We start from the raw sequence: 25903 nt of genomic DNA, 5'->3' as shown, positions 1-25903 counted from the left end.
GAAAAGTTTTCTCAAATTTTAAAAACTTTAAGCTGTGATATAGGTTAGTCCTTTCTCATCTTACAAAACAGCCACATTGTAGAGCAATGTTTTGTGAATGTGAAAACTTGCCTCCCTGCATTTAGCTGAAGAAAAGTATTTGGGGGTTTCAGTTGATGCTTGTTCGTTGTTTTTATTTTATCACAGCTGGAACTTAAGCTAGGAGTGAAACATGCCATTTAGGAAGAATATTTCAGCTGCATTGTGTTTGTGTCTAGTTGGGGAATACATGTTCTCCAGTTAAATGGACTGCAGAAAGAGATAACCTGGTCCCTCTGTCTTGCTATTGGTAAAGCCTCATCCGCATTAGAAAGCCGCACCGAGTTCAGCCCAGATCTCGACACACTTGCACCTGTGCTTCCTCACAGTGGCTTTGTCAAAATGTTGCAACAGGTTTTGTTTTTTTTTTTTTAAAGATTTATTCATTTTATGACAAAGTCAGATATACAGAGAGGAGGAGAGACAGAGAGGAAGATCTTCCATCTGATGATTCACTCCCCAAGTGACCAGAACGGCCGGTGCGTGCCGATCTGAAGCCAGGAACCAGGAACCTCTTCCGGGTCTCCCACGCGGGTGCAGGGTCCCAAAGCTTTGGACCGTCCTCGACTGCTTTCCCAGGCCACAAGCAGGGAGGTGGATGGGAAGTGGAGCTGCCGGGATTAGAACCGGCGCCCATATGGGATCCCGGGGCTTTCAAGGTGAGGACTTTAGCCGCTAGGCCACGCCGCTGGGCCCACAACAGGTTTTTAAAATGTTGGGTGTTCCTAATTTTAAAAACATATGGATACTCTAGTAAATAATGAAATCTGGCAAGCTTTAAAAAAAATATGTGAAAAATAAATGGTCAGAACTGGGAGTTTCCTCAACTCACATATGGGGGACAGGAGTCCAAACACTTAGGCCATCTTCCTCTGCCTTCCCCGCCACCAGCAGGGAGCTGGATGAAGTGGAACAGCTGGGACTCAATCCAGCAACCTCTGGGAGGAGCAACAGCTCTACTTACTGCAGCACCCCGTCAGGCCCCGCAGGCTCCTCGGTAGTTAGCGGCCACTGCCTTGGTCTTGCTCAGCGAGCGCAGACGCCCAGGTTGCAGGGACATCACAGTTAACCTTCTCTTTTGCAGTGTCTGCAGTGAAGCCCTCAGCTACTTCCTCACTCTAACATCAGAAAGCCACCGGGAAGCCTGGACTAACTTACTGCTTTTGTTTCTAACGAAGGTTCTAAAGATAAGCGACAACAGGGTGAGTGTGCTCCTCCCTGCCCAGCCTGCACTGCTGCTTCTTCAGGACCCTTAGCTACTTCTGTTGCCCTCAGGAGGAGCAGTCCGAGTCCCTCAGGCACCCTGAGGAGCCCCGAGTTCCCCCAGTGTTGAAGTCTCCCTTCTGACCCATTTTCAACTGGAGGCTGCACATAGTCACTCCTAGGCCTAGGGTCCAGGCTGCTGTCATCTTGCGGCAACGTGTGTGTGTGACCCTTGGGAACAGGTTTCAGAATGCCAAGTCAGGTGACCTAGTAGCACAGGGCAGCCTGTGGAGGTGGGGCAGTGCAGCTGGGCCCTGTACAGTGTCACCGTGGCTCACCTGCCCTGTGCCCGGATGCAGTGCAATCTCACCAATGCAGCAGGTAACCTAGAGAAGTAATTTAAAGCCACAAGCAGCCACAGAGTTTGCAGGAGTCCAAACCCCAGTCCACGTGAAATCACAGCTGGCTCTCCTGCCACGGCTGTCGTGGTGCTTCCTGGGGGCGTGCAGAGCAGGAAAGGACAGGCTCAGACTGAGGGGTTAAGGTAGCATTGAGCTGTGGGTAGGGAAAGTGCACAGCTCTGCCTGGACAAGGTTCATGTACTTCACATAGAACAAAGGGTACCATTTCAGGAATTCAGGCATTGCCATTAAAAGGATTTCTCCCCTCACATTGCTGGTCGGCCAGTGTGAACTCCTGTGTCACCTTCTGCTTTTAAAATACAGTAAAAGGATTTTGATGCAAAATCTTTGAAATCCATGCATACAAGTGATTTCGAAATCTTGTGCATGGAAAATGCATATAATTGGAAAAATGACACAGGTTTCAAAAAATTTCTGTGCCAAAATTGGCTTTTAATTTCATTTTTCGATAAACTTCTGAACGAGTACCATTCACTGTTCTTACCCTCCAAATGTCCAGAGTGGCCTAGGCCAATGGTACAAGTCGCAGACTCAATCCACTGCTGCCCTCCAGGGCTCCCTGACCCTGAGCCACCTTCTGAATCCAGCAGGTACTGTGACACAGGACACCCATCCCTCCTGCACACTGCTTGAGGCACCTCTATTTGTAAGAGATCCTTAATTAGGTGACTCCTGAATACATCACTACCTGGGGCAGACTGCCTTCCCTGCCTTAGGAGGTTCTAGGCTTTGCAGTTGTCAGTGTAAGCGTAACTAATGGACAAATGTATTTTCCCCCCAGTTTAAAGCTCACGCATCATTCTACTACCCTCTGCTATGTGAAATTATGCAATTTGACTTGATTCCTGAACTTCGTGCTGTTCTTAGAAGATTTTTTCTGCGAATTGGAGTAGTTTTTCAGATATCACAACCACAAGAACAGGAACTTGGAATAAACAAGCAGTGATGGGAACGATCTTTTGTTGGTGTTTACATCCCTCTGCGCTTGAGGAGCTGAGGTTGCCTGCCTGAACTGCGTGGCTGAGGGCTACTGGTCGACAATGCATAGAACTGGGGCTCAGACTGCAAACACTCCAATCCCCAGTAAAAATGGGATGGAGTCTGTGTGTTGGTTCACATTGAATGGGAAGCTGTTTGCTCACCAGCCTGTCCCTATCCCACACGGTTTTGGCAGGTTGTGCAAAGTGAAACTTACCCAAAGACTAGATAGAGATGTAAAGACAGAACTTCTACCAGAAGTACAACTCAGGAGAGCTGTATTTTGAAGGAAAAAATGTTTCTAAATGAGGGGGTCAGGGAAAAAGAAATTATTGTTAATGGTTAAAAAAAAAATTATTTAGCAACTATGGTATTATTCTGATTTTTGCACACTCAGGCTGCCTGAGATTGGTAATCATCCTCCTGTGAAAAATGTACAGAGCTGCAGGTCTGTAATATAAAATCGTAAACAGTATAGACTTCTTCCTGCACTGGTTTATTTCTTTATTTTCTTATCCACTTGCTAAATACCCCTAATATTTTGTCAGATGCACTAAACGTTTTGGTTGAACTGTCTTTTATATTTTGTGGGATTTTTGGTTTTGCCTTTTTTGAGGGGTTGGTAATTTTGAGGGTTTAACATACCTGGAAGCTGGGGGTTGTTTACTTGTCAAGATCAAGAAAAGGAAAACAAAACCATGTAGAAAATATCCCTCGTGACAGTGACTGCCTGTAATAGAATTCTGTTAGGGCTTTTCAAGATGAGCCATTGATAAATGATCCTTCACGGACTGAAACTTGAATCACTGCAGAGTGAGTCTAAGTTGCTGGTTGGTTTGTTTTCTTTAGGGTGACTGGGCTTGCTGTAGATTTTACTCTGTACAGAATTTAATGTTGAATATATTAAAATAAATCTGGCATGGTTTGAGGAAGTTAGATTTACTGGAAATGTATTCATACTGTGAATTGTGCTCTGATGGTTACAGACAAGATTGTCAAGCATTCCGTATTAACAGTGGATGTAGAAAATTTTTTCAGATGGATAAAATGTATATGGTACAGATGTAAAGTTTTCTATGTAAAAAATTCTGTACAACTTTCTGTACAATATTGATTCTCATCTGGCATATTCTAATCAGGTTATAGGTCAATAAAGTTTTTGAATTATTTCATCAGTGCAGTGAAAACCTGGATAACCCGCAACCCCATGTTTCACTGACTTTCTTTCCTCGTTGATGCATTATAAACCAAACAATTACAGTAAGGATATTTCTGTCCAGAATTACTACCTCAGTATGCTTTCCCCTTCCCTCCGGCTTCTGACACTGGAGCCTACTGCACACCCAGCTTTCTTGGCCTAACAACATTTGTAATTTTAGTATTTTGTACATTTATGAATACAAAGTAAACCCACACTCTGGGCAGGGTGGTCTGCGTGGCTGACACTGTTTCTCAAGTCACACCTATCTCAGACACTGAACCGTTAGTTCTAAGCCTGCTCAGCAGCCCTAGAACATAGCTGTGCTCATGCCGGAGCCGAGAGGCACCCACCTCCCACTTCGGCGTCCTGGAGCCACTGTAACCTTCGGCTTTGTCTTGGCAAGTGCTTCTCACCTCCTAGTAGATTAATACTTACTGTTGTAGGATCAGGACTCTCCCTAGAGGAGACAGAAGAAAAACTTTTAATAGTAAAGTAATAGTTACATTATTAAACAAATTTCACAGTTGTGGCAACCCTGTCTGATATTACGTCATTATGTCAGAGGAAACAAAGATGAAATCTGTAATCCTAGTAAAAGTTTTTGATCTTTAGAAGGAGTACTACTTACTGATTAGGGAAACCCCTAGCAGTTAGTTCTTCTCTTCAACCTTTAAAAACCTAGTGTAGACATTTCAAGTTAAAATAAATGAACAATGGTAATAAAAATAGAAATTTATTCATCAAGGAGTTAAGTTAAATCATATAAATTAGTAACTTTCATTGACACAAAAAATAAAATGCAGACAAAAATTTAACATTTAGTGCATGGCTCAGAGGAATAAAATATCTCCCATAATTCCTACTGCATCAGTAGCTACAAGGACATTTGATTCCCTCATTACACAGCAGCTGGGAAAGTCAGCCACAACAAATGCAGCTGCGAGACGCACCACCTTGAATAGGTACCAGTCAGCCAACAGAATTCTGGTTTTACAGTACCATTAAAGACCTTTTCTACTCCTTGTCCTAGTGACAAGCAGTTTAAATAATGCACATACGGTAGTTGAATTCAAGAGCTACTGCCCCTTCATTAATGGCAAAATTCAGCAAAAGTACTTCTATAGCATTCTATCATATTAAAAATCATTGCCTTTTATTTATGTACAGAATATATATCATACACACCATCATGGCAAAGCACTTTTATGTACAGATGGAGCCTAAGCAAATCCTTCCCAGGTAGAGTATACAGATTCAACACTTCAAACAAGACACTACTGGATCCAGTACAGACGTAGTTTAACCATGTGCGGTGGACAGGCCCTGCCAAGTGTAGGCACCTGGTTTTCCAGGAACCTGCTGCTGCTCCTGGTGTAGGTGTTCTGCCATGAAGCGCTTCAAGGTTTCTGAGGTCCCAGGACGGAGCCAGGGTTCGGTTGCTACAGAGTTGGACCCGTCATCGCTCACATGTTTGATGATGTCATCAGGATCAAGCAGTGAACTCTCATCGTCTACTGGAGGCAAGAGACACAGTTCAGGTACCACAGGACAAATCCAGGTCCGTGAAGCCTGACCCACTGCAGCGCCTTCTGTAGTTATCTCCCCCCAAAGAACTGTGCTCTCAACTGTCCAGTTTTGCTTAGAGCCACCCGTTTTTAAAGGTAAGAAAACAGGCCAACGACAGGATTAATTTTGTGAAACAAAAGTCATTGACTGATGTAGCGGACTTCCAGAAGATTCTAGGTACACAAGTGTATACAGTCTCATTTCTTAATTTTGTTAACTGGCACCTTCAGGATAAGCCACGACTACCACACAAAACTTTAACTCAGCAAATTTAGAAAATACTTCCAACCTAGAACACTCGACAAATTTAAAACAATTTTGTACAACCACTAATTGGGATGAAATTACTTCTACTCTTAAAACTAAACCTAAGGAAACTATATCCAGTATATTAAACAACTCTTAAGTATTTCTATACGTGCTTCTTACTTAATATTAGGTATGAAAGATAAATCTGTCTTCCTACCCTGTGATGTCAATTTCCTTTAAAAAAAAAATACACCTCCTCGTCTGTGAAGGATTAGCCCAGCAAAAGGATATGTCAAATTAATGAGGACTCAATCCACATGGCACCCAAAAGCTCCTGTTTGAAAGGACAATGTTAAAAACAGTTTAGATACTAATAACCTTCTTAATGAGTAATTCGTAAAATACTCTATCTTCTACCAAACAAATACATCCCTAATGTTCAGTTTACTCTAAGAAAGAGTCAAGTAATCCTCAGGAAACATTTTTACAATGCATTTTAGACACAAGGATATCCTCTTTATGAAGGGCTCTTCCCTCAATTTGCTGCATCTGCTAGTCTTTGGTGTGGAATTACCATCAAATTTCAATCCTAGAGATTACATAACAATGTTAAAGATCTTAAGAAAATGTCTCCTGGAAATTATTGTAATGTAGCACGACATACTAATAGTACTGTACAGACAGGCCACTTCACCGTTTGCTAAAACGAGATACTGACACACCAATCATCCCATCATCCTACAGACTAAAAGCACTGATTTTAGAAAGCAGCAAGGCAGCGGACCCAGAACCCAGTGGGGGTGCTGTGGAGGCCGCAGGCCTGGTGGGGGCTGAGGGGTAAGCTTTAACCTGCCAGGCTCTGAAGGCCACTCCGGATATATTAAACATCCAAAAAGAGGATGCTAGTCTGAGGCTGTTGCAGAAGTCAAAATAAACGCTATTCAAAAAATGAAAAAAAATATTTCTTTTTGACAGTCACCTGCAAATCACTGAAGATCATTTCTGATCACCTCATTTCAGCGCGTGATTACTACATAATCAGCATTTCCCCTGCTGAGCAAAGCCTGGATCAGCTTCCGAAGGGAAATCTATGCCTCTCTAAAATGGGTACCATGGCTGCCTGGTTAATAAGCTTCTAATGTAAAATTAACCCTAGTGTGGCTTCGCAGCTCACCCCATCTTGTCCCCAGGGCAGCAGGGAAAATGTTAAGCAGGTTTGAGTTCTTAGGTGGATTTACTACAGACCATTCAAGTTGGCCATTTACCTGTATTAATAGGTTTATCTTGTCCATTCAGTCTTCGCATGCGCTCCTCATTTCTCATTCTGAGCTGATCAATATTTACGCTGGAGACAGATTGAGATATCGTCGGGTAGTACATTAAAATGACTGTTCTCCTGTAGCTGGAAAACAATTTCAGAGAAACTCTTTAACTCAGTTATGTTCAGAATGAATCAAAATTTGTTTTTGCCCTCAATAAATGTTCATTGTGAACATAATAAAACAATTATACTCATGATTCCTGTGTTAATCACTGCATGCTCAGATGATTTGACATTTAAATGCTGCAAGACTGGGTAAGGCTGGAAATTTCAGGACTTGAAAAACAATCAGCAGGGGCTAGGACTTGCCCACCTGTATTCGTGAAAATAGAATGGAATGGACTATAAACAGTCAGTGGAAGAAACAAAGGCTCCAGAAATAAATGTCATGTGTGGAGTCAGAAGCCATAAGGCACGGAGTCGTCATCTCGCCCAGTGCTGCGGAACAGGTGCATGTCCACAAGCGAAACAGAAAAAGTTAAACATATCTGATAAACCCAAATTTATAAATAAAAGGCTATAAAAGTAAACACAAGTCAATCTTTAAATTATTTGGAGAATTAAGCAATAGTTTCTTACATAAAACACCAAATCACAAGCAGTAATTTATAAAATAACAGCCTGCAAAACCAGAGAGCATATTTGCAAATCACACATCTAAAATGGGACTTGCTCTTAACATAACCAGTTCTGCTGTCCCTCTCCAACATATCCAAAGAAAATGAAATCTGCAAATAAGAAAGGGATCTGTAAGCCTGTATTTATAGCAGCACAATTTGTAATAGTAAAGACATGAAAACAACCCAGATGCCCAGCCAAAAAAATATATACTGTGGTATATTTACACCATGGAATATTATTCAGCCGTTAAAAAGAATTAAATTCTGCCATTTGCAAATAGTCACAACCAGAGATCATTATGCTCTGTGAAATATCAATAAAGCACAAATATGTTCTCTGATAAAAGGCTACCTTCATGCAAATTACAAGATCAACAGCCCTTTCAATACTGTTTCTGCTGCAACTCATGGGTTTGATATTTTTATTTTCATTTCTTCAAAATAGTTCATTAATATATTTTATATAATAACTAATTTTTAATTTTTTTAAAAGATTTATTTTTATTACAAAGTCAGATATACAGAGAGGAGGGAGAGACAGAGAGCCCAAGTGAGCCACAACGGCCCAGTGCGCGCCAATCCGAAGCCAGGAACCAGGAACCTCTTCCAGGTCTCCCACATGGGTGCAGTGTCCCAATGCATTGGGCCATCCTCGACTGCTTTCCCAGGCCACAAGCAGGCAGCTGGATGGGAAGTGGAGCTGCCAGGATTAGAACCGGCGCCCATATGGGATCCCGGGGCGTTCAAGGTGAGGACTTTAGCTGCTAGGCCACGCCACTGGGCCCAATAACTAATATTATTCTTTACTGACTCATAGATCACACAGTAGTATCATTTTCTCAGAGTTGTTTTCATTTCTTCATCCACACATTGGTTAAACTCCATGGTGTTGTAAATTTTTTCAACTATATTGCTGTTGTTGACTTTGTTTTATGGCTTTTCATTTAGGGGAATGTATAGTTACTGTGTAATACAGAATATCATAGGCAGATGTGAAGACAGAATGCAACATGCATCTCTAGTTCCAAATCCAAGATGGATTCCCAAAGAGACTGCTGGATGTCTCAGCAATAGCAGGCTGCACTGTCTGCCGCTGTCTGTGTCCTCAATGTCAGGGTGCACTTAAACAGCAGAGTGATGGACTACACTGTTACAATATGGGGAAATCAGCTGGGGTTGGGGATCTGGGCAGGGATTAAGGGAAAACCCAAAACCTATAGAAATGTATCATAAAATTAAAAATAAAAGGAACAAAGGATTTAATAGATATATCTCCAAAAAAAAAATGTAAGCAACCATAGAAAAGCACTGCACACATAGAGGTGTATAATAAAACAGTAATGTGTTGGCTGGGATGTAGTCAACAAACCTAAGCAAGCAGTTGGTGCGATCTAAAATGGTGTGACGGCTTTGTGAAACAGTCCGACAGACCAAATGACTGTGTGACACAGTAGTTCTGTTCTGAGGTGTGTACTCAGAAGAATCAAAAAGCCGTACATGACTGCTGTTAGCATTACTCATAATTAGTAAAAGCTGAAAACCCAAATGCCATCAACTGTTGAATGGATTTACCAAAAGTGGAAAATACACAGCAACAGAAAAAATCAAGCACCCAAAATGCTACAGAATAGGTGGTCTCTGAAAGATGAAAGCCAGTTACAAACGGCCTCCTCATGATCTAGTGTATAAGAGATGTCAAGAAAAGACAAAACTATGGACTAAAATAAATTAGTGGTTGCCTAGGGCAATAAACTTACTGCCACTTGGTAAAGCTGTATCTGTAGTAATACTAACACCACCATTTTTTATCTGGTGAATGCTCCTGGCACACACAATGCAGATGATATTTAGTAGTATCTTTGCAGATGATATCTAGTAGTATCTTCGTGTATGCTACTGGGTAATAGCTATCTTCATAGATAAAGAAACACATGGTTTCAGAATTGCCAGGAGGGCTCAACGTGGTAGCCTAGAGGCTGAAGTCCTCGCTTTGTACACACCAGGATCCCATATGGGCACCAGTTCTAATCCCGGCGGCACCGGAATTAGAACCAACTGCCTGCTTGTGGCCTGGGAAAGCAGTGGAGGACAACCCAAAGCCTTGCGATCCTGCACTCACGTGGGAGACCCGGAAGAGGCTCCAGGCTCCGGGCTTCAGATTGGCTCAGCTCCAGCCATTGCAGCAGCTTGGGGAGTGAACCATCGGACGGAAGATCTTGCTCTGTCTCCTCTTCTCTGTATTTCTGACTTTCCAATAATAATAATAATAATAATAATAATAATAATAGAAAAATAGATCTTTAAAAAAAGTTGCCAGGGGCTGGTATGCTGTAGTGGGTTAAGCTGGCACCTGCTAGGCCAGCATGCTATTTGAACAGTGGCTGGTGACACTGACGTGTATGTAATGAGGGGCTCCAAGGCCTGTGTTCTACTGGGTACACTCTAGTGACATGAGGGAAGAAAATGGCTGCAACTCCAGTCTGGGGGACTTAACCAAAATATAACTACTGCCTGTATTGTTTGCTTTCTGTGCCTTCCCTGAAACCCATGCATTCCTCAAGGGTGAGAAGGGCAGGAATTAATATTTATGTCATAGGTATTTCTATGCCAAATACGGAGCTGCTCCTGACAGCACCCAGGAGAGAAGGAAACAATATCGCCTTGACAAAGCCAACAGCAGGAGTGAGCCACCCCAGGTCTGCCAGCTGTTGGTGGTGGCCGCTGGAGTCACAGCCGTATTCACCTCATTTCAAAGATAAGGCTGTTTTTTCATTACGACACAGGAATTTAGCAGGGATCAGAACCCAGACTCTCAACCTTCTAAGCCTGACCAGGGAGAGAAGCCACGTTCATACATACGAGGTCCAGTGCTTTGAGCTTGTTCCTCCGGCGCTCCCTCGCCGAGGGCAGCCGTGATGCTGGAGGGAAAGTGTCATCTTCAATGGCCGGGTACGTCTCGCCGTAAGCACCTTGATGGGCCGCACAGAGTGCAAGGCTTAGATGCGTGCTAGTTGGCAATCACTCCCCAGTCCATGTGCCCAGCCCGAAACACTCATCTACTTTGTCTCAATGGATTTATGTTTCCTGCAATATCTTTCCTTAGACCTAGACGAACACACATTACTGCTATGCTGTACACAGTCAACAGTTAACTCCATTCCAAGCATGTATATTTTGTCGGTGCATTGACCAGTTCATGAACATGTGCTTCTTGTTGGCGATTATGAATAATGCTAGTGTAAATATTCAGGAACAAGTCTGTGACTGTGTCTTCATTCTTTGAAGTATGTATCTAGGGGTGAAGTTGCTGGGCACTAAGGTGATTCTGCATCATTTTGTAACTACCCAATTGAGTTGAAAAGTGTTTCTATTATTTTATAATCTAAAATGGCTCCTGCTACCCAACACTGTAAGCAACATTGGGTATTGTTAGTCTTTTTGCCAACAGCCACTCCAATGATCCAACAACTCATCTGACCATGAAGATAAACAGTCTACATCATTTTTTCTTATGAAAAAAAATTAAGTCTGGATAAAGTTATGATAATGATACAACAAATACTTAGACACATCACTTGATATTTTGCCAATTTTGTCAACGTGTATTTTGGTGGACGTTCTATTCTTGCTGAGCCACACTGCTAAGCCAGTACCGGAGACTTTGTGTTGACACTTTGTGCAGAAATAGTCGAACTAGCATCTTCTAAGAGCCAGAACTGAGTCCTACACAGCAGTCAGTCAGATTAGACTGAGGAAATTTGCAGGAGGTTTAATACAGATTTAATTCGGTCATTTCACTTAAAATTGATAAATTTTCCAAGTTTATACTGCATAAGCTTTCTTTTAAAAAATCCATTTCTTAAATGACAGGGGGCTCTCATATTCTAACGTTTTCAATGTCTCTGTATCACCACTAATGTTATCTCATGTATCTTTTCTTAACCTAGAGTTTTCCATTCCCAGAAAAATTCTGTAGTGACCAAGTACCCAGGAAATTCTGTCTCTCCCTTTACTAACATCAGTGACCAGAACAGAACATCTGCACTAACCAGTAAACCTACAGTGACACTTGACCACCGTCAGTTCACTTCACATCAGAGTAACTTTTTGTGACACACACTGTGGCATCTGGCCGCTGCACCGCATGGCCCCAGCACCTGCACAGTGTCTGCCTGTATCTTCATATCTGCCCGACTCCTGGCAACTACTAAACGTTACTCTCTCCAAGTTGTGCCTTCTCCAGAACAGCATACACTTGGAACTATATAGCATGTTGTCTTTTATTTTTTTTAAGTGGTGAATTAAAATATTCTAGAGGTACCAAATGTTCCCATCCGTTTGTACCCAACTTTTGGTGTAAGTAACGCTGCTATAAATATTCCTGCAGGACAAATTTCCTTCTCTAACTTTCTGCCATTTCACAAGTGTTCCACAATAAATGCTACAGTGTGTAACTTATGGGCGCTGGCTTTTTTGCTCAGAATGTTTCCCTGAAGAATTACTGTGTGCTTCGGGCTTGTTCCTGCTGTTGCTGGGTAGTGTCTTCATGTTATGGCTGTAGCAGAGTTTGTCTAACCAACCCTGTGTCCAAGGACAAACGCTGTTATGTACATCCATACACATGCACAGGCCTTTACAGAAGCTATTTTTGTGATTTTTTAAATTCACATTAGTAACTGTGATTTTAAAATTTTGTAAGCTACATTTAATGAGTATTCATAAAATGGCAAAAAAGCATATTCCCTCTTTGTAACCACTTCAGTATAATGCTGAATATACTGAATAAAATGGGAAGGGACTTAAAAGTAGTAGTATTTTGTATTTAATTAGCATACAGCATTAGTAAAGTAAAATATACTCACCTATAAAGGCACTATCAGATTCCAACAACGAATTTTTCAAATCATTATTGACATCTCTGGGCTAAAGGAAACATCATATATTATTATTACCTATTTTTATTAATCCTGTGTAGAAAAACAATTACTACTAAAAGGCATCACAGCTTTCTACATCAGTCACACAAAAAAGCGAGAGGACAGTGTGAGCTGCAGCGCTGACCTCCGCCAGCACTCGGGGCGCCAGGAAGGCTCCGCACACAGACACCGCGTCTGAACTGCAAGACTTCAACGCTCAGGACCTCTGATCCTGGCGAGCCACCACACTGACTTCTTAACCCCCTCCACTCCTTCCATCCTCCTTGTGAAAAAGGTTACTTACACTGCTGCTGATAAAAACCCGGGTTAATATGAAACAATGAACCCAATTAAGCTTTAGCAATCTTTCAATCACTGCCAAGACTTGTCCACTCTTTCTAGTAATCTATATTGTACACTTCCTGCTCCCAAGGGAGGAACTGTGGCTAGAAAGATGAACTAAGAGTCTGTTCTCAAATGGAGAAACTATAATTATATAACAATAACTATATAAACTATGATCGCTAAGACAATATGGCTTCTAATGACATGGCACTGACACAGCGGAGCCATAGTAGGGGGAATAACACTAGCACTGTATTTATTACTTTAAATTTGTATGTAGAGAACTTTGCAGTAGAAAGTATCGCCTTATTTGCAAGAAGGAACCTACAGGTACCCAGTGGCATCTTCCTCAACCACCTCAGCAGATCGCTGGGCTTTGCTAGAACACTCCAGGGAAGGGCTGTCAATTTTGAAGGTAATTACACTCACACTGCCTTTCATTATCACAGTTTTGCTTTTTTAAATTACTAGCTATATTTTTATTTTAAAGGTCAAATTGTAGACAAAAGGACAGAGATCCTCCATCTGCAGGTTTACTCCCCAAATGGTCCCAATGGCCTTAGCTGAGCTGATCCAAAGCCAGGAGCTTCCTCTGGGCCTCCAACATGGGTGCAGGGGCCCAAATACTTAAGCTGTCCTCTGCTGCTTCCCTGGGCCATAAGCAGGAAGCTGGATCAGAAGTGGACAGCCAGGACACTAACCAGTGCCGTATGGGATGCCAGCATTACAGGCAGAGGCTTAGCCTACTATGCCACAGTGCCAATCCAACACAGTTTTCTTACACTGAGCTCTTTTTCTATACATACTGAATTTAAACATCTTAACATGCCACTCGTTGATTCTACTGCTTTCTGGCTTACTAATAATGCTGATGACAGCAGCTCAATCGCATAGTCTCAATCAGCTGTGCAGCATGGCCCTTGGCAGAACTAAAGCAAGGCATCAAAGTCAGCCCGCCTGAGCCTTATCTTCCTGACAATCATGCCAAGTCACCGCTTTCATGGAGCCACCATGAAGAACTGTGAGCGTATGCCCAGCTACTACTCAGAAAAAGTTGTTGCTGCACCAGGATCTTAAACTAAATCCGTGGTGTGAAGTGTCTCTTAACTGAAAAACATGACAACCACATACAAAGAAACCTAATGAGCTCCAAAGTCAAGCCGCACAGGCGCCAGGGCATCCCAGGCTGCATGGAACAGGGACCAGGAGCTCACGTCTGGCCTGGACTCAGATGGAAGCTTTCCTACCTAGTTGCTTTGTGATCAGGCAAGATCATTAACTTTTAAATATCATTTGACCTTGACAGAGGACATGCATACTTCGTGGAATTTACGGCAAATAAATGTCAAATACCTCACACAGGTTAACTGTAGTCAATAAATGCTAGCTATGAGTCCGGCGGCTAAAGTCCTCGCCTTGAACGCCCCAGGATCCCATATGGGCACTGGTTCTAATCCCGGCAGCTCCACTTCCCATCCAGCTCCCTGCTTGTGGCCTGGGAAAGCAGTTGAGGACGGCCCAGTGCTTTGGGACACTGCACCCATGTGGGAGACCTGGAAGAGGGTCCAGGTTCCTGGCTTCAGATCGGCGCGCACCGGCCGTTGTGGTCACTTGGGGAGTGAATCATCGGATGGAAGATCTTCCTCTCTGTCTCTCCTCCTCTCTGTATATCTGACTTTGTAATAAAAATAAATAAATCTTAAAAAAAAATAAATGCTAGCTAATCCTTAGCATCACATCATTAGCATCACAATTAGTAAAGCTGCGGGTCCTTGGTTTAAGTTAACTGGTAAAATGGGCAAGTAAGAGCCTAACTGATGGGATGATCCTCCGCCTTCAAGGGCTGGCACATCCTCTGGGCCTGGTTGGGGTGCTGGCTGTCCACTTCCCCATCCAGCTCCTTCCTTACGGGTCTGCTTAAAGCAGTGGAAGATGGCCCAAATCCTTGGACTCCTGCAAGCCACGAGGAAGACCTGGAAGAATCTCCTGGCTGCAAACTAGCTCAGCTCCAGCAGTTTCAGCCTCTGCGGAGTGAACCAGTGGAATCAGTGGACCGTTCCCCGTGTCTCTCCTCCTCTCTGGAAATCTCCCTCTCCAATAAAACTAATGAATGTTTGTTTTTTAAACAGAAGTCTAGCTGAGTTTTACTTTATAATCTCAACATAGAGACAACAGGACGTGTAACAAGGGTTACAAAGATTAAGGCTGCATTCTCAGCCGTCACCCTTTCCCCCTGAACTCCCCTGTGTATTCACCAACTCTAATTATTTGTCTAACAGGCTCCTCAGAGCTTCAAAATGTTCAATCTTCGCCTTGACCTCTAAATTTGTTTCTCCTGTTTCTCTAGCTCTGCAACTCTCAATTCCCAGGCAAAAAGTCAGTCCATCTGCCTCCTCTTACATCGTCTGCGATACACCTAAAATCTCAGGAAGTGGTCACCAATCAGACCCAACACTTCTGAGCACGACCTCATGTGATCAGCCACCCTTTCTCCTCAATGCACAACAGTGACCCAGTGAAAACATGAGACAGATGTGCCAGTCCTCCACTGCCAGGCTTCAGGATCCTCTCCCCAAACGCACAGTGTGGCAGACAGAGCCCTGGACAGCCTCTGCGGGCCTCCCTGCTGCCACACCCCCTTCCACTGGCCTCAAGGCTCCTACCACACCCCAGGCCATCTCCCATTAGGACTTCTACTAGAAAAGTTATTGCTAGATGCTCTCCCATTATTTCTCATGGCCACTTCACTATATGCCTATCAAAATGCTACTAACTAGGTGGAACCGCCATGCCCGTTGCACTTCAAACTGCAAACCCTCCACCCCAAAAGCCTCCAGTGTCCTTTCCCTGTTCATCTCCCTCGGAGCACAATGACTTCACATACCATAGATTAATTATCCCTTGCTGCGAAAGCCCTCCAAGGGCAGGGGTTTTCTCCCTATTTCCATACCCCTGACACAGCTTCAGTTCACTCGCTCCTAACTCAGGATTGCAGTAGTTCTACTCCCTAGGATTAAGAGCTACTATTCTCCATCCCCGACCTTATTTATTTTCTTTATATGTTTCATCACTACTTACACGAGAGGTTCCCTTGCACTACTGTTACATATTGACAGTAAACATACTGGACTTGTCACAGGCCAGGACTTACTCTAAGGGCTTTTCAATATATTATCTCACTTAATCCTCATGACAACCCTTGAGCTATTTTTATCTAGTACTCATTTATCTAGAACTTTCTGCATGCCAGTCTTGTCTCTAAGTGCCCTACAAATGCTAATTTATTCCCCACAGATATTAATTCACCCTCAAATATTTATACTATTCATTTTACAGATTAGGAAGCTGAGGCATAAAGAGCTTAAATAACTTGCCCTATAGGTCACACAGCTAAAGATGAGACACAGTTTAGCCTGTCACTAATATCTTCTTCTCTATGTACATATGTCAACACTTCTCTAGCTATCCACTGTACTAACGAGGCAAGAGTTAAATTTTTTCTTAACATTCCTGAAAAATTCAAAATTTGGGAATACAAACTTACCACATTCCTGAAAAATTTTTTCTCCCAAAACTAACTTGAAAAAGTCTAACGTTGCTTACCATCCCGTGTTCTCTCCCTCTGGCATTCAAGTCAGCTGCAATCAACAAGAAGAACAACAAATCGTAACATGCTTATTAATAAGCCTGAGCACATCTTTATGACAAAATGCCACACCTCAGAATAATTCTAAGATAACGCTTATAAATTAAGTCATATAGCCCTTTATACATTCTAGGTAACATTTTCACATTAGTGAATATAATAAATGAAATCATTGTAAACATAAAACCAATGCCTAGAGAGAAAAAATGATTAATATTAGGTATTTCTCCATCTTCGATCATATTTCTACATTCTGTATAGAAAATTGAATGGAATTAAAACACAGGGCTCGCTCACACAGAAATAAAGGAAGTGAAATTCTAGACACCCATTGGGTTTCAGAAGCAAACATTCCGGATCAAGTATCCCAAGCTTCTCCAATGTGACGGTTTTCCTTTATGTTCCTCTGAATAATGCACCCTGCCCTGTCACATACAGATTCCAGGAACAGGCTGCCAGTGTAGTGTATCCCTTCTCAAAATACTGTCCAAGCATGTCTGTAACTGTTTACAACAGGATCATATTTGGGCCCGGCGGCATGGCCTAGTGGCGAAAGTCCTCGCCTTGAAAGCCCCAGGATCCCATATGGGCACTGGTTCTAATCCCGGCAGCCCCACTTCCCATCCAGCTCCCTGCTTGTGGCCTGGGAAAGCAGTTGAGGATGGCCCAGTGCTTTGGGTTCCTGCACCCGCGTGGGAGACCTGGAAGAGGGTCCAGGTTCCTGGCTTCAGATCGGCGCGTACCAGCTGTTGCGGCTCACTTGGGGAGTGAATCATCGGATGGAAGATCTTCCTCTCTGTCTCTCCTCCTCTCTGTATATCCGCCTTTCCAATAAAAATAAATAAATCTTTTAAAAAAAATAGGATCATATGCTCCGAGAATTCCATCAGCATTCTCACTGGAATTTGCATGTAACTGCTACAGGGCGTCGACACTGTCATTGCCACAAGATCATCTCATCAGTTCAGACGGCTGAAGAAAAGGCTACCCCACTGGGTCTAATGTACTTGCTTCTCATTTTTAGGTTATATGCCTATTATTTATCATGGAAATTGGGTCATTCTGCTGTCACAGGGTGGATATGAAGCTATCGGTATAAATGCAGTACCAGTTAGAGGGAAGATACTCCTTAAATAAATGTTAATCAAACACTTGATTTGTGAGCCGAATCAGTGTATTACATCAACTTACTCTAATGATGCTAATTCCTGAGGTCAAAAAACTTCCCTCAGATTCTGCAGGCCACATCAGCTTAGCCAGGCAGAGTCTTAAATATTCCTTAAAAAAAAGTGACAGGAATAACTCTGCTGTTTTCTTGGTATCTACTAGTTGTGCCTTTATTACCCATCTTGCAAGGCCACATCAAGGCCTGGAGGTTAGCCAAGCAGATGAGAGGGGAAGACCATACGGTGAGCCTGAGTGTCTCTGAGGCTCATCAATGAGGCTCTGACACCTGGCTCCATTCTGCCTCTGGGTGCCCACACAGTCACAGTCACAGTTCTAAAGGGCCCTAGAATTCTCATTTAAAATACTCATCACACTTGCTCACTCTAAACATTCTAGTTCCTCCTTGACAGCAGTAAGCTACTCCATTCAGAACCAAGTTAGTACACGACACGGTGATCCTCCCAACTCCAAAATTCTCTGGTGCTCAAAAAGCATATATTTTGGATTAAGGATGCTCAGCCAAGAAAATTTACAGAAATATTCCAAAATCTGAAACACTTCTGGTCCCAAGCATTTCAGATAATGGATTCTCCAACAGTAACCACACTGAATTCCTCAGTGCACTCAGTGGATACTTAATAAACACTTCGCTGATTGATTATACTTGGTGTAATCATTGCCCTATCTAATGACAGATTATATCATATCAAAACTTAAACACACCACCACACAGCAGCGAAATTCCAAACAGAGCACTAATGTTTGACCAGAATTTCTTCCTTTGAATCCTGCTTCACGATGCAGTTGTCCCCTGGCCTGTTCAAAGTATTAACTCTACTTGGCTCTACAGTACAAAACCCCAGCTGAGCCGATCACAGCCTGCTCTGGGATTTGTTTCTGGGACTGTAAGCCAGAAGAGCCATGTGAGGGTGGAGCTGCCGGATGAGAGGAGGGAGGGTGCTCTCTGGGATTGAGATTAATACAAAACAAAGTTAACTAAAGAACAACCCACCCATAGCACTGAAAACAGTAATGGACCACGGCTCACCGTCAGCACACTCCTGCATTCTGATTCTGTTCAGCCTCTTATGCTGCTCCCGAAGCAGGGCCTGCTGTTGGATCTCCAAGGTGTGGTGGTCTCGTGGAGGATCGGGGTACCTAAACTTCAGATCAACTCGTGTTTCAGAGTCTGGTGCAAAAAACACATTTTAACCTAAATCTCATTTTCAATTTGAGATTTTCTAAAACTATTGTACACAATAAAAGTGTAAAATTCCCAAAGTCAAAGGACATTAAAGTAGCCATAAAACTGAAGATTGCAAAAGTAATGTCTTAATAAAATGCCTTTTCATAGACTGACTGAAATTCCGAGGAAGTCAGCAGAAGCAATAGCTCACAGGTGGCACATTTTCCATCTCTACCTTTCCCATTGTCTCAAGGTGCCACCAAGAGCACACACCTAGGACTACAGTCATGCAACACTGCAAGCACATCTGGTCTCCACAATATACTGAAAAGTGAAGGCTGTATCACTGTAATTCAAATAGTAATGTAAGCATTTTAGCCCTCACAAGTATCATTCAGAAACCAAGACAAATACAGACTGATTGGAACTTTTAGGAAGGACTCATTACTGGAAAATATGAATTCACCTCTGTCATAGTTTCATGACTATCAGTTCATCAGAAGAGAAACATTAAATGCTAAATTTTAAATCCTGAAAATTAAAATATGGTTCATACATATAAAAGTCTGGAAAGTATTATTCCCATCTGATACACTAAATAATTACTAGGAGTAATTTAATATGTTGTGCAAAACTGGTATCAGAAGTGATCACAAGAACGCAACAGTGAAAATGGGGACCATCTTGAACACCTAACTTCAGAAACTCGCTAGAAGCAAGTCCACGCAAGAGGCTCTGGACAAGCTTGGACTGGAACTTTAGCTTTACCATGTTGGACTCAGACTCTTCCTTGTAAGAAGCATTACAGAAAACCAAGTCGGTGCCGGCTGAAGGAGAGCCTCCAGATGATGCCGGAACACAAGGAGATGAATGGCTCAATTCCATCATTTAAATTTTTTAGATCTCAAGATCTTTCATTCTTAAAACACTGAAGACATCCACAGCTTTTATTTACATATCACTTGCACACATCTGTATACGTGTCATATTAAATTAAAACTGGCATTTTTTAAGTATGAGAATACAAAAGCATGCACTCTCAAATCCCCAGAGAAAGGAAGTTATTCATGATGTGCTGCCCCTGGGAACCTGCAGACAACTGAAGAATAAACAATTTTTTAAAATCATGTCTTGATTTATAATAGAAAACAATTTTAACCACAGGAGTCCCCAGAACAAACTTAGACTCCCTGGCTTAACATAATGTCTAGCTAGATACTAAGCTATCAATAAATGACAGAGAAAAAAAACTTTAGTATATATAAAGACACATTAAATCTAAGTAGAAAAAAAGGATAAAGAAATATCTTGTTTTACTTTAATCATGTTCAAAATATGAAAGAATAGGCAAAATATTAATGGTTTTTATATATAAGCACATAGACACAGACACAGCTATACAAATGCAGTCTATTCCGGCCTATGTCACATGACCACACATCCAGTAATCTGATCTGCCTCCACTACTCCTAAGGAGAATCACACACAACACTCACTTTGGTTGCCCAAACATCTCTCTACTAAGCTTTTGCTCCTGTTCCCTTATCTACTGACTTCACAAACCTTCTTTCAACTCCTTCTGATCCCTCAGATGTCCCCCTGCAGAGTCCACTGCCACTCCCTGCCGTGAGCACCCTTCCTCTCCTGTATCCTGACGCTCTCCTGCAAAAGCTCCTCACGTTAATTCCTCCTGCAGCGACACCTCTCCTCTTCCCAGCAAGCATCTCTTCAAAGGGAAGTACTCTGCACACTGCCTCCAAAATTTTGCCTCCCCATCAACATACATTCCAAAGTTGACTAACTTCATATCCCATCATTCCACTTAAAAAATTGAATTTGGAATAGCACTATAGCATAGCTAAAGACACCATCTTTAGTGCTGGCATCCTATATGTGCTCTGGGTTGCTCCAGTTCCAGTAAATAACAAAAATAATTTCAGCACATGTGATAACACATTAAATCTAAACAGAAAAAAGCATAAAGCAATACCAATTCTATCTTCAGTTTTACCTTGTTTTAACCATGCTTAGAAAGAAAACTAGAAAACATGCAAAATATTAATGGTATTCATATATAGCTCTTTGCTATAAACTGACTCTGTATATCTGCAAAAGCAGATGTTGGCCTAAGCACTTGGCCTAACTTATACGCACATGGGAGACCCAGATGAAGCTCCTGGCTGTGGCGTGGCCCAGCCTGGCTGTTTCAGCCACTTAACGGAACATACATGGATGGAAGATCTCTTTCTCTCTGCCTTCGTTATTCTACCTTTCAAATAAGTAATTATTTTTTCAGTTGAAGTCACCAGCATCTCTGATCCAAGTGACATTTCTTCATATTCATCCCAGAATATTCATATTCTCCTTCACACACTCACTCTATTCCCTCAGCTTTCAGGATCCCATATTCACCTACATTTGCTAAAGTGTTTTGGGTTTGTCTTCTCCAGTCTCCTTCATAAGCTCATTCCCCCGCCATTTCGTCAGTTAAGGCCATGCTCCATGCCACATGCTAATCCTTATGATCTCAGCTACCCTGAGGCTTAGCAGGTGTACACACTCCAAAAGAAAATATTTACCTCTTCTGGTAAACTAAAGAACAGCAATACACAGAAGTTTAATTCACTGTGCTTTGTGCTAAAAGTACACATCGTAAGTGAAAATTTACTTTTGGAAAAAGACAAAAGCCATTTGTTTTGTACATACCTCTATCTTTCAGCTCATTAAAATCATGAATATTCTGCAAAGTGTTAACATCTAAGTTTTTAGGCGACTGTCTTCTAACAGGAGCTTGCAATCGATGTCTAGCCATGTCAAATATATCCATAGGATTCCTTTCTCTCTTCCTGTAGACAAATGACAGATCCTGAGAAATAGGCTTTGTAGGAAGAAAACGTTCAGTTTATACTTAATTCACTGTGAAAAGAATTTGACATCTTTCACCACAATATTCCTTTAGTTCCTACAAAATTAACACAGTAAAAAGACAGCTTAATAAAGGTATTTTTTGGTGTTGGTGTTGTGGTACCGAACGTTAAGTCACTGCTTGCAATGCCAGTACCTCTTCGAGTGTCAGATGGAGTAGCAGTTGCTCCATTTCCATTCCAGCTCCCTGCTAACGCACCTGGGAAGGTAACAGATGATGGCCCCTACCACCCGTGCGGGAGTCCCCGACGGAGTTCCTGACTCTTGGCTTTGGTGTGGGCCAAGCCCAGCTACTGCAGTCATTTGACATGTAAATCAGCAAATGGGAGATCTCTCTCCCTCCGTCTTTACCTTTTCCGCCTAACCCTATGCCTGTGCCACCATGCATTTCCAATTTTAAAATATCTTTAAGAAATAACTAAAATCAAGGAAGCATTCTACTAGGGACTTGGGGAAGTTACAGCAAGAGTCCTTAAAGTAAAACCAATCTGGGTGGGTCCTGTCTTCTCTTAAGGAAGAATAAACAGGTAGTGGTTAGCTACAACACTGATTTTACAACCCAACAAAAGATTGCCTACCTGATTTCATCACAGAGTAAGAAAAGGAGACTATAAATAACAAGCAATCCTGTCTCAAAGCACAAAATTCCTGGATAGGTGACAAACAACCGAAGAACTTCTCAACTTGCCTTATGTGAACTTCATCGTCCATATGTAGCAGCTGTCCTTGGAGACGCCTCTCTTCACTACGAAGCTGTTTTCTCATTTCTGATAATTCCAGAATTACATTTTTTCTCTCCTCTGCAAATTTTCATTGATAAATAAAAAAACAAGTATAAGATCAAAAGACTATACACTAAAACAGACTGATTTATCATAAAGTTTAAATGACATTAGCTTGGATTATGACATGCTTTTTGTGTTTTATACAAAAACATGTACTAATTTTTGTTAATATTATTAAGACTGACACATCTGTGATTACTCAGAAATTTCAAAAGTTTGGGATATTCTTAGGAATAAAACTAATAAAAGGAAGGACAAGGCAATTTCTTGGTGGTATTAGAACACTTCTATAGCTTGATCATAAACTGTAAGTGATAAAAATGTACAGAAATCTACAAACAGGGAATGCACATAAAAACTGGTGAGATCTGAACAAGGTTTTTAGGGCACACCAATTTCAACTTCCTGGCTTTCGACCTGCACTACACAAAGTATTACCCGTGATGAAAGACAGAGCAGGGAATAAAAGCAACTTGCTATAGAAATACTATTTTTGAAACTTTCTGTGAGTCTCTAATTACTTCACATTTTAAAGTTTTTAAAAAATACTCTCTAGACAGTTTCCCAAATAACTCTTACCTTCTGCACGAAGCTGATTTTTCCTAGCAGGTACTGGAGGAGACTGTGGCCTGGACACAGAACTTTCCTGTTTAACAGTAAAGAGAGATGCAATTAGTACATTTTCCATACTTAGAACATGAGAGAAATAAACATTTTTAAGTACCTAGATGTAAAGCAAACCAAATTCCACGCTATTTTACCTACAGAACACCAACATCTATATTTATCACCTTGACTGCAATTTCACCTGTAACCTCCTCTCTAATCTCTTCCTCTCTCCAAAACTCTCTCATGCTATATGTAAAAACCTCCCCCTACTTCAACTGTCTTACTACTTACTGTCCATTCTCTCCTTTCCTTCACTGCCAAGCAATTTTAATAGTAAATGCATACTTCTGATGGCTACTTCCTTATTCCCACTCACCTGACACATAGCTACTGCCCTGACCTTTACAACTCAGCATCGCAGCAAAACTATCCTCACTAGACACAAAGTGATCCCCAAGTGAAATGTTGTATCCATATTTTAAGCTACTGCATTTGGACGGGAGGAACCAACATCACTGCCTCCTTCCCTCACCTTCGCTATCTCTACTGCTCCCCCTGCTTCTCAACTGCCAGCTAAAAGTTCTTTCATTTCTCCCTTCTATACACTGCTACACAGCTCCAGTACTTTGGTGAGCACCAATCCCTTAAACTCATAAGGACAAGCACCAAAATGCTAAGAGCTTCCAGAGCCACAAATCCAGTTCACAACTATTCCCTTGGGCACAACTCCTATTTTCAACCTCCTAGCCTAGAGAACCATCCCAGAATACTGAAATTTATCACTGACTCTTACCTACCACACATTCAATCAACATTTTCATCACTTGGGCCTCTGAAATTCTTCAAGAAGCTATCATCCTTTCTTGGTTTTTGCTGTTTTCTTTCTTTGAATAGCTAAACATTGGACTTCTGCAATAGTACAACATACTACCTCCAGGTTTACCACCTATCTTAAAAGTAAAGTATTTGGCCTTATCTTCAAAACATGTCTCTACACTATTGCCTGAGAGAACATTACACAGGACAAAATGGCCATGTCATTTTTCTACTTCATTACAATGAGTTATCACACACTATCCACCAAAGGTCTAATAAACCAGAATCTCACAGGGTGGGATTCCGGAAAATGTTTTTCATCCATATTTCTCTAGCTTTTTAGGTAATCAGCTTATCAGGAACACAGCACCTTATGAAATAAAATCTTCATGAATCCTTACAGCATTCCCTGTATTTCCTGGCCTTTGCCTCCTCTGTTGCCTTGGTATTACTGGGCCTGGGCAAACCACAGAAGATTCAGCATGCATACCTTGTGGCTTACACTGTCTTCCACATCTCTGGATATTCTGGAAATTCTTACCCCTCCTCATCACTACGGAAAATTCCTATTCATTTTTCTTCAAGTACGCACTCAATGCTCTAGAGAAGTTTCCATACCCCCTGAATTACAACTTAGTTTAAAGGATAAGACTTCATGAGCATAACTAAAACCAACTATAAAATATCTTTCTACCTAATAAAGAAAAGTTAAATTACAGTCTGCCAAACTTTGGGCACCAAGAACTATTAGTTACACTTGAAACAAATTAATAGACATTACCTATATTTCTGATCTAAAACCATTTAACCTATTCAAATATCAAAACAAAATCTAATTTTGTGCCCCCAATCCAAAATAATTGAGGTAAGATTAGCAAAATAAAAAGCACCTACATGAATAAAGGAACTTATGATGCTGTCGACTGAAGGAGGCCTTTGCAGTTTGCTTGCAATTTTGTGCTGAAGAGCCGGAACAACAGGAGAAGGCTGTCTCACGCGCTGAAAGATCAGAAAGAAACATATGTGCACCCACATGCACATATCCCTAATACGTGCAGGGATGGGACTACTGAAGAGGTTTGGATTATGATTACCTTTAATAAAACATTCGTTACAAAAAGAAAAAAAGTGGAGGGATGGAGATCTTGTTATAGTAAACATGGCAATTAGATGCCAGTTAGGAAGCCTGTGTCCCAAGTCAGAAGCAGGGCCTGGGTTTGACCCCAAGCACTGGCCCTTGATGCCAGCTTCCCGCTGGGGCACGCTGCGAGACGCAGCACTGGGATCTAAAGTAATCAGGCTCCTGCCACCCACATGGCAGACCTGGATGGGGCTCCAATCAGCCAGTTTCATCCCTTGGCCACTCTAAGTATTTTGGGAGTCAGAAGAAGGGAGCTGACTTGCTTTTTCTCTCGCAAATAATACAGAAATTCAATTAATACAGTTACAGATATTGGTTAAGATAAACATAAATTAATTCAGATATCCCTAAGCAAAAGAAGCCTCCCAAATCAGGATTAAAAATATTGAATAAGTTAAATAAATATACATAGTTTAAAAGATAAAATATGGTGACAGAAAGGTAAAATGAAAGAGTAGACAAAATATTCATCAGGAACATATAAATGAAAAAAATCACAGCTAACAAGGTTAACTTCAGGAAGAAGAGCAAAATGCAGTAAATAACAAAGATCATTTAAAACTTTATGGTACTTACAACTAAATATATATTAAACTCTGTACCCTAAGAAAGAGTATTTTTTAATGTTTATTTGATGTATTTGAAAGAAAGAGAATCGTCTACTCCCCAAATAGCTACCATGGCGTGCCAGGGGTGAGAAGAGCTTCATCCAGGCCTCCCATGTGCTTC

General features: G+C 41.7%; 2 protein-coding genes across 5 annotated transcripts in view; one reads left to right on the top strand and one right to left on the bottom strand.

The window, feature by feature from the left end:
• ARFGEF1 (ADP ribosylation factor guanine nucleotide exchange factor 1) overlaps nucleotides 1–3454 on the top strand; it is a 123670-nt gene extending 120216 nt beyond the window's left edge. Inside the window, exons 38-39 of one of the 2 annotated variants that reach the window (XR_009246092.1) lie at nucleotides 1163–1280; nucleotides 2485–2656. Coding sequence is in view for 1 of the 2 variants with exons in the window: in XM_058668712.1 (XP_058524695.1) it covers nucleotides 1163–1280; nucleotides 2485–2649 (283 nt within the window). In the remaining variant the exon portion in view is untranslated. Of the gene's footprint in view, nucleotides 1–1162; nucleotides 1281–2484 lie in introns of both variants that reach the window. The other variant, XM_058668712.1, reaches the window with a different exon arrangement.
• A 1142-nt stretch (nucleotides 3455–4596) lies between these two features.
• The window catches only part of CSPP1 (centrosome and spindle pole associated protein 1), a 105640-nt gene continuing 84333 nt past the window's right edge, over nucleotides 4597–25903 (bottom strand). Inside the window, exons 22-31 of one of the 3 annotated variants that reach the window (XM_058668710.1) lie at nucleotides 24928–25032; nucleotides 23188–23254; nucleotides 22508–22623; nucleotides 21605–21740; nucleotides 18734–18901; nucleotides 17949–17968; nucleotides 12501–12561; nucleotides 10494–10607; nucleotides 6963–7085; nucleotides 4597–5396 (exon numbers count right to left, since the gene is read on the bottom strand). In XM_058668710.1, coding sequence (XP_058524693.1) covers nucleotides 5182–5396; nucleotides 6963–7085; nucleotides 10494–10607; nucleotides 12501–12561; nucleotides 17949–17968; nucleotides 18734–18901; nucleotides 21605–21740; nucleotides 22508–22623; nucleotides 23188–23254; nucleotides 24928–25032 — 1125 coding nt within the window. In that variant the 3' untranslated portion in view covers nucleotides 4597–5181. Of the gene's footprint in view, nucleotides 5397–6962; nucleotides 7086–10493; nucleotides 10608–12500; nucleotides 12562–16371; nucleotides 16538–17948; nucleotides 17969–18733; nucleotides 18902–21604; nucleotides 21741–22507; nucleotides 22624–23187; nucleotides 23255–24927; nucleotides 25033–25903 lie in introns of those variants that run through there. The other 2 variants (XM_058668709.1, XM_058668708.1) reach the window with 2 other exon arrangements.

The sequence above is a fragment of the Ochotona princeps genome, chromosome 9, assembly GCF_030435755.1.
Source record: "Ochotona princeps isolate mOchPri1 chromosome 9, mOchPri1.hap1, whole genome shotgun sequence".
Taxonomy (NCBI): Eukaryota; Metazoa; Chordata; class Mammalia; order Lagomorpha; family Ochotonidae; genus Ochotona; species Ochotona princeps.
The sequence above is the reverse complement of the archived record's forward strand: the minus strand, read 5'-3'. Positions and strand labels throughout refer to the sequence as shown.